The 8,334-nt window shown below is 29.3% G+C and overlaps 2 protein-coding genes across 2 annotated transcripts; one reads left to right on the forward strand and one right to left on the reverse strand.

Moving 5' to 3' along the window:
* Nucleotides 1-530: 530 nt before the first annotated feature.
* LOC111893342 (protein BUNDLE SHEATH DEFECTIVE 2, chloroplastic) lies at nucleotides 531-2,380 on the forward strand. The gene is made up of 5 exons (XM_023889408.3): nucleotides 531-722; nucleotides 1,107-1,207; nucleotides 1,541-1,607; nucleotides 1,834-1,930; nucleotides 2,127-2,380. The coding sequence occupies exons 1-5, from the start codon at nucleotides 665-667 to the stop codon at nucleotides 2,203-2,205; spliced, it is 402 nt and encodes a 133-aa protein (XP_023745176.1). The 5' UTR covers nucleotides 531-664; the 3' UTR covers nucleotides 2,206-2,380.
* Nucleotides 2,381-4,096: 1,716 nt separating this feature from the next.
* LOC111893327 (heme oxygenase 1, chloroplastic) lies at nucleotides 4,097-6,332 on the reverse strand. The gene is made up of 4 exons (XM_023889387.3): nucleotides 5,615-6,332; nucleotides 4,734-4,957; nucleotides 4,531-4,638; nucleotides 4,097-4,395 (listed from the first exon to the last, which is right to left on the reverse strand). The coding sequence occupies exons 1-4, from the start codon at nucleotides 6,024-6,026 to the stop codon at nucleotides 4,303-4,305; spliced, it is 837 nt and encodes a 278-aa protein (XP_023745155.1). The 5' UTR covers nucleotides 6,027-6,332; the 3' UTR covers nucleotides 4,097-4,302.
* Nucleotides 6,333-8,334: the final 2,002 nt, after the last annotated feature.

Genomic DNA, 8,334 nt, shown 5'->3' on the forward strand with positions numbered 1-8,334 from the left:
TTTTTAACATCAAGAGTTACTTAGGCTATGAGGAGTAGGGCGTGCCAAGCCCTCGTCAAAGCACGCCAAGCTCGTCAAACACCATCCCTTACGCGCGCCAAGAAGAACACTAAGCCAAACGTGTTGGTTCACCAACAATACGAAAAATGAGAGAGAAAGTGGGAATGTGAGTTATGATTGATTGCATTTATTTTGTTGTTTTTTTTTTATCAAAATCAAACTTCTCACACAACTAATTTCTACAAGTAGACATTGTGCCAATATATTAAGTTTATCACCACTTCTTCCCACCTTAGTAATAATTTTGGTAAAGCAATTACAATCTCTCTTCTTGGAAGAAAAAATATACTTGTAGTAAGAAAAGGATCCATCGAATTTCTCTTTTAATTCTCACTTTTTAAAGGAAAAAGATGAAATGAAATGACACTTATACCCCCGTAGTCGTTCTTCCAACATAAATATCCTAAGGGTATTTCTGGCGAAGTACTAAAATCCCTCTTCTTGGAAGAAAGAGGGGCTTATCTACTTGTAGGAAGAAACGGGACCTCAAATTCTCTTAAAACTCGCATTTTGAAGACCAAAAATTTCCTATCTTTTCTTATACCTATCAAAATCTTGAAACCTTCAATTATCACATATTTACCCTTAAAAATCTCTTCACACAATGTCTTGTGCTCTGAGTTTTACCCCTATCTCCTCCTTCAGTTCCCCGAGCAAAACAAGTACTCCCCTCATCTCTCTATATTTATATGTATATTGTATACGTACGATGCATATGTGCATAAAAAAGAGATGTCGAATTTGAATATGAAATTGTTGTATGATAATTTATTATTCGAGGATAATTGTAAATTTATTTATCAACTAAATGTCTTCTGATTCCTGAAATCATTCTAAAATACACATTCAAACACCCTCTAAATGTATGTATACACTAATTGACTATAATATCTATCCTCCGAAAACTTTTTACAAAAGAGTACACAATATTTGATTTTTATAAATGTATAAATTATAGAAATAGGATAAGTAAGTAAGATAGATGTAGCATTACTGTTTGATGAAGGACTATTTGGAGGTTCTAACGGTTGATGATAATGTTTCAGGGCTCATTAGTGGAAACCCCAATGCCCCGAAAGTGATTTTGATCAACAATTTGACTAATCAGAAGTCAAAATTCGAAAGATTTCAATCTTTGGAAGTCCAGGTCAGATTCTAAAATTTACCTTAATTCGATCACAAAACCCTGCAAAATCTTGTTTAAACTGTTGTATTTTCTTTAAAAGTTTGATACTTTGGTGTATAATAAGCTCAAGAATTGTGTTTTAGATGCCAAAGCTCTCATGAACTAGAAAAACTCAAACGTCGTACATTCAGGGATTGAATATTTGAATTCATTCAAGTTAGATTACCTTTATAGCAAAATAAAAATTGGGTCATTATTAAAATCACCCAAAAGAAAAAGGGTTTAATGAATCTTTAAAAGAAACTAGAAAATGTTTTATAGTTTTTGATTTAAATTTCATGTTACATCTTGTAGGCTACAGATGGTACAAGCAGCACCACAAAAGTGAACAGCATAGTTTGTGCTGATTGTGAAGGGAATGGTGAGTAAAATAAAGTTACACATGACATAACAGGTTGCACTGTATTTTTAACTGGTTTCTTGAACTCTGTTTCTTGAACCGATCAATAAGACAAAAATTGTAACTTTTTTTGTTGCACCTAAAAAAGCGAGACATGTCACCTCATCTATGCTTCGAATTGGTTATAATCTTTCTTTGGGTAAAGGAGGAATGGAATTTACTAATTTGCCCTCTTGTGCAATATTAGGTTGTATACAATGTAAACAATGCAAAGGAAATGGAGTGAACTCCGAAGATCACTTTGGTGGACGTTTCAAAGCTGGTGGATTGTGTTGGCTTTGCAGGTTTATTATTCTCATATTTATATAAAATTTTTAATAAAGAAAAATGTATCATATTATCTTATGCTTGGTTTTCGTACCCAATTTGGGATTTGATTATTTGATTGAAGAAATCTTGTTGGTTGACCGAAAAGATTGTGAAGAGTTGACCTTTTTTGATTTGGTATTGATAAAGTGTATGCATTTTGAACATGTGTAGGGGTAAAAAGGAGATTCTTTGTGGTGGTTGCAATGGAGCTGGATTTAGAGGTGGGTTCATGAGCTCTTCTGATGATTAGGGAAATCTCTAGCCACCACCTTCTGCCACCTTGATTGTGGTGGTTCTGGTGAAACAATGAGTCTATGTTTATTCGATTTTGTAAGTTAGTTCTTAATGTAAGGATGGTTGTGGTTGTAAGTGTTGAATGCAAAAAAAAAAAAAATAATAATAATCTACTTCCGTTTATTTGTTTATTGAAACATCGTAGTACTTTTATTTCTTTATATCACAACATTGTAACTTAAAAAATCTACTTAATTATAGTAATGGATTTTCGACTTATTTTTTCATCTTATTACAACAACTTCAACAATAGCAAAACCTAAATCTCATAATATGGTAAGTTGGAGTTAAAGATGTTGGTAATCATGCCTACACATAATGATAGGAAGACTACTTCCAAAGATGACTATGAAATACGAGCCAACAATGGTGAAATTAAACAGATACTAGTAATAAAGCTGAAAACATTAAAGGACAAGATTAGAATATAAATATGGTATGGAAAATACAAACTATGAAAAAGAAAACTACTGACTTAGGGTGTTTGGGGTTCATTTTTAAACAACTTTTGGACTTTTAATTTCTTCAGAAGTCTGAACGTCTCAAAAGTTGTTTGATAAATGGAAAAGTTCTACAAACAACTTTTACATAAGAAGAAAAAGATGGTTGGGCAAAAGACACGTTTTTGTATTTTTTCGTGACTTTTGGACCTAAAAAAAAGTAAATTACATTAATGCCCTTACAACTAACCTAATCAATTCACACCCACCTCCACCTATCTTCCTTTTTAGTCATTTTACAGGTAAAAATTAAACCAAATACTTTTTAAAAACAACTTTTGACTTTTTAAAAACAACTTTTGACTTTTAAATATTTTCATTGGTATCCTATCTAACAATATTCTACGACATGTCCACCTCATCGGCTAACATTGTGATCCTTACAACATTTTGGCCTGACTTCAACCTTTTGAAATTTTCCTTCGATTTTAGTAGCATTTATTTTGTTGTACAAAACTCTTGTGGTTGTCATCAATTTTTAACCGTTCCACTTTTATGTTGTGAGTAATATCATCATCAACGCCCCTGTTTTAGGATCATAGATAACAAGTATTTCCTGTTTAGTAGAATCATACAAATTTGTTTTTATACTTAAAAACGGAAACAAAAAATATATAGAAATATACATGTATTATCATCGTTTTACCATTTTACCCATTTAATTCTATGTGGTTGCATAAAACCATTATTTTTTTTTCTTCTAAGTTCTAACCTTTTAAAAGAAACCATCTTCCACAATTACCCGGTTTTGATATTAATGCAATATTTATAAAAAAAAACATATATTTTATCGATTTAACTACTAAACTGTTATGTTTTATGGTTTAGCCACTAAAATGTAATCTTTTTATTGATTTAACCATTAAACTGATATTATCTTCCTATTCTAATAAAAAAATAGTTTTAATCTCTTTCTGCTATGTATCACTCTAATACAACCTCTCATTAATATTATATTACATGTCATTGAGATATATTAGGCAAATCATTTCAAAATTCAAATTTACTTTTTCTAATTATATGTTAAATTTGAAGTTATAATAACTTTAAAAATTTGATATATCTCTTAATTAATAATTTATTTAATTGATTAATAATTATGAATATTTACTATAAAAGTAAGTTTAATTAATTTTGTAACCGTGGTTCTCACGGGTTATAAACTAATATGATCATAAAAAGAGTAGCTTAGTGCTTAATCGATATGTTGCTTCATTTTGTATTTTAACCCTTCAAAAAAGTATAATGTTAAGCGACTAAACCAATAAAATGGTAAAATTACATTGTGTTTTTCTGTATTTTATCCTCACAGGAATCTAGACAAAGAACACACATATAAAGAGAATATGAAAGACAAAAGCATTTGAGCATGTTAACACATTATATGCAATTCAAGAAAGTCAAGACACCTTTTTTCTTCACTTTCATGTTCAACATTTCATATAAAAGTACAGATTATGCACAGAAAACAACGATTCATGCCAAAAACAAACAACAAAGATAATGTATCAAGGAGATTTTTTTAAAGATTACATTTCATGTGTTTTTCAACATCATGACAATATCAAACGCAAGATTTCCCCAGAAAACTTGAATGATTTCTCTGTTTCTTCAAGACAATGATTCTTCTCCTCTCTAGTCCAGTTCTGGTTATAACATAACATATAACAAACATGTTACAACATAGAATAAATCTTATTTATACTTTGTACTTTCAAGAATCTACTTAATAATTATTATAACAATTAAAGTATCCGTTTTTTAAAGTGAAAATCTTTTACCTCTGCAACTACATTCAACTTGTCCCTAACATTCTGCAAGAGTTGAGAAAGATCACCATCCCATTTGTAAAACTCCAATTCCTTTCCATTCAATACCTCCTTAGCTACCTACAATTGAGACATGTAAACTCATAACCATAAATCATAACAGACAGTTAAGTCGTTCTTTCTGCATTAAGTCTTGTTCCTGATAAATCCATTACCTTTTTCCCTATCATTCGACCTCCGGCTGAATGAGCAAAGTAGGTGTTGTAAAAGTGACAAATAAATGCTTGTGGATCTTTCTTTGATAACTCTTCGACATATGCCGAGTAATTAAGCCCGGGTGATGATGGTTCGGGTATAGAATGACCTTGTTCTTTGAACCATGCCAAATCTTTTTCAAGACTTTCCGCCCTTTCCAATCCCGTGTTCCTAAATTCAGCATCTGCAAAGAAACAACAAATAGCAGTACATGACATGACAGACTGTCTATGTTTAAACTGCAAGACTTGAGACTGATGTATAACATGACATGACATGATAGGTTATACTATGTTTTACCTGCACTAAAGACTTTAGATTGATGTATATGAGACATAAACTGATGTATAACATGACATGACATGACAAACTGTACTATGTTTGATCTGTATTAGAGACTTTAGAGTGAGATTCATGTATATGAGACATAAAATATTGTCCCACCTTTTGTCAAAAGCTCAATAAGTTGCAATAAACACTTTGGACACAAATTAGAGCTCTCAAGCCACAATAGATGTATTCAAGAAAAGGGGGTTAAAAACCAAATTTAAATCATAATTAGATCCTAGAAGAGTTGACCATAAAAGTCAAAGTGTATCTCTAACTTCTAAAACATGGGGGGTAAAGATGGTAAGCACAAATTTTGAAAATAAACACCCAATAAACGTTTACCACATATTGCATATGTGTATAAGATCATTCTACAAGGTTTCTAATTATAAAGTTGGACAATTATATGAGGATTTCTACCATTCACAACACATGAAAAGCATGATTCTTTTATACACTTTATCACAATCTTATAACTAAAGTATGAAACAAAGCAATAAGGAAAGCTTACATTCAGGGAAATCAGCTTTATCAACGATCTTCTCAAGAGTATCATACACCAATTTACTATCCACCAAGAACTTCAAGTACCCATCAATGGTGGGTTCCCATTTAGGCAAAGGTTTCTCTTGAGCTTCTTTTTCTCCCTCTTTCGATTGATCTTTAGTATGCAATTTCATAGCCACAAACCTCATCTCCTCCACAAACCCTTTTCCCTCACCTGGATACCTCTTCTTCGACTTCTCCTCCGCTGCTGCCGTCGTCCCCGCTGCCGCCACAACCATTTTCTTGGACTTCAACACAAAACGATTCGAGGGATTGAAGCTGGTTGTGATTGGGAATATAGAAGTTTTCTGGGTGGATATGAATTGGGGTTTCTTAGAAAACAGTTGTGATTGAGAAATTGAATGGATTGAAGCCATATTTGAAGTGAAAAGTTCTGTGTAAGAGTTGGATTGTGGAAGATGATGACAAGATAAGGGTGTGTATGAATCGGAATTAAAATTAAAATAAAGGATTAGCTTGTGAATGATTGTTGGTTTGTTTTGTAATCTTGAAGACAAAGAAAAGCATTTAATAGTTATTTAAGGAAAAATTAATGATGTTCTATGTGGCTATGGAGTCTTCAAGAATTCAGTGAAGCAAGAAAGAGAAAAAAAGCGGTACGTATCTCTGTGTGCGGATGAATGTATGGCCTCCGTATGGCTGTTTCGAGATGGGCAATATTTCGATTATTGGATTTAAATAATACTATTTACCATATTGGAAGGAGAAAAAATAACATAAAATGATAATCTTTCTATATTTAGACCCCACAAAAATAAATTATCATATAAACTCTCTTATTATAACTACTGTCAGTTAAAACTATAAAATTAAGTTTATTAAATTAATTTATAAGTGAAGTTTTTATAAGTTATTTTAATAATCTTTGATAAAACTAAATAAAAAACTTATTTTATTTTTATAAATTAATTTATAAGTTAGTTTGTTAATAAGCTACTTTTTGATAAGTTTATAAAACTTTTTTAAACATAATCTAAATGATATCAAGTTTATATTTTTTTAGTTATATATGTCACTGTTCATGTATAAAATTTTATTTTATATTTATGATCTAGCTTATAAATTATTTTTTTAATTTTTATTAAACATTATTAACTTATTAATTTATAAGATAACCTATCAATTTAGGTAATTAATTAACAACCATTTTTCTGCTAAAAATTAGTTTTTCAATATCAAACATACCTTAGTTATGTTTTTAATAATACATTAATCTTACCTAATAAATAAATGTTTTTTGCCACATGTCATCACCTAATTCAATATGTCGCATAGCGTTTTCTTAATTTTTTTCAATTTCATTTAAATCAATTTGGCAAATTGTGCTTTTTTTTTACTCTGTTATTAAATTATAAAAAAAAATCTAATCTAAACTTATAATAAACTAATAAAGAAACTTAAATGTCTCCATAAATTCTCATGTAATTTGTCAATTAATATATTAAATTCAATTTAAATTTAAATAACTTTTATAATTGAAAAACATAATTTTCAGGTAATCTCTTTTGAATTCACGATAATTTGTAAAAACCTTGTAAAAATTGGCTCATTCACAGCTAATATTTATATTCTTTTCAAATTCAGTTTTGTAAATTATTAAACATGTAATGCTTAATAAAATATATTAATTTTAAAAAAAACCCGTATATTATACGGGTCTTTATACAATCATTTCAAAACACCAATAATAGTTTTTTGGGTTATAGTGATTTAATATCTCAATAAATAAAATTTTAATTTACTATAAATAAGAATACATTGTGAATAGACATGTTATTTCCATTATTAATGAAAGTTATAAGAACACGTTTTTTTCATTGAATGAACAAATCCTTTACAATAATATAGTTTCATGTTTATTGGAATATATAGATGACAAATAAAGTTATATAATTTTGAATATATATATATATATATATATATATATATATATATATATATATATATATATATATATATATATATATATATATATATATATATATATAGAGAGAGAGAGAGAGAGAGAGAGAGAGTTAGGTTCAAATGTTTTTATTATCTATTATGTGCTTGTAGGATTGATTCTGGACCAATCATTTTAGTTATTTTAAGAAAGTAATTAATGCATATTAAATGCTGAAGTTCTAATTAATGCTCATCATATCTTTAACATCTAATATGCATTAATTACTTTTTTAAAATAACTAAAATGATTGGTCTAGAATCAATCCTACATGCACACAATAGATAGTTAGAACAATATAACCTAACCCTATATATATATATATATATATATATATATATATATATATATATATAGAGAGAGAGAGAGAGAGAGAGAGAGAAAGATAAATGTAGGTTTAAATGTGGATTAATAAATATTATGTGGATGTATGAATTAATATGGGTAAGATATTATTTAATTTTAATAATTAATTAAGCAATTCATCTACCCTTTAATTTAAGAAAATTACTTTATTTAAAACCCTATCTTCTCAATCATTTGATTTTCTTCTGTGAGTTTTCCATTTCTCTTGTAAGCTCTTCACCCCATCTACGCTCTCATTCCTCTTATCATCTCTGCCGATGCGAAACTTATACATCCGTTGAGTTATGTTCTTCCCCAAACAATCTGTTAAAATTAGTGTGGTTCTCAACCCTACCCCTTTTCTCAAATCAGATCAA

The sequence above is a fragment of the Lactuca sativa genome, chromosome 7, assembly GCF_002870075.4.
Source record: "Lactuca sativa cultivar Salinas chromosome 7, Lsat_Salinas_v11, whole genome shotgun sequence".
Taxonomy (NCBI): Eukaryota; Viridiplantae; Streptophyta; class Magnoliopsida; order Asterales; family Asteraceae; genus Lactuca; species Lactuca sativa.

Bases quoted from the DNA above. Each gene is read 5' to 3' on its own strand.
- LOC111893342 (XM_023889408.3), top strand. From the start codon at position 665: ATGTCTTGTGCTCTGAGTTTTACCCCTATCTCCTCCTTCAGTTCCCCG. The intron at 1,208-1,540 runs GTCAGATTCTAA...TACATCTTGTAG, and splicing joins TTCAATCTTTGGAAGTCCAG to GCTACAGATGGTACAAGCAG. The intron at 1,608-1,833 runs GTGAGTAAAATA...GTGCAATATTAG, and splicing joins TGCTGATTGTGAAGGGAATG to GTTGTATACAATGTAAACAA.
- LOC111893327 (XM_023889387.3), bottom strand. From the start codon at position 6,026: ATGGCTTCAATCCATTCAATTTCTCAATCACAACTGTTTTCTAAGAAA. The intron at 4,639-4,733 runs GTAATGGATTTA...TCTCAATTGTAG, and splicing joins GTCGAATGATAGGGAAAAAG to GTAGCTAAGGAGGTATTGAA. The intron at 4,396-4,530 runs GTAAAAGATTTT...TGTTATAACCAG, and splicing joins AGTTGAATGTAGTTGCAGAG to AACTGGACTAGAGAGGAGAA.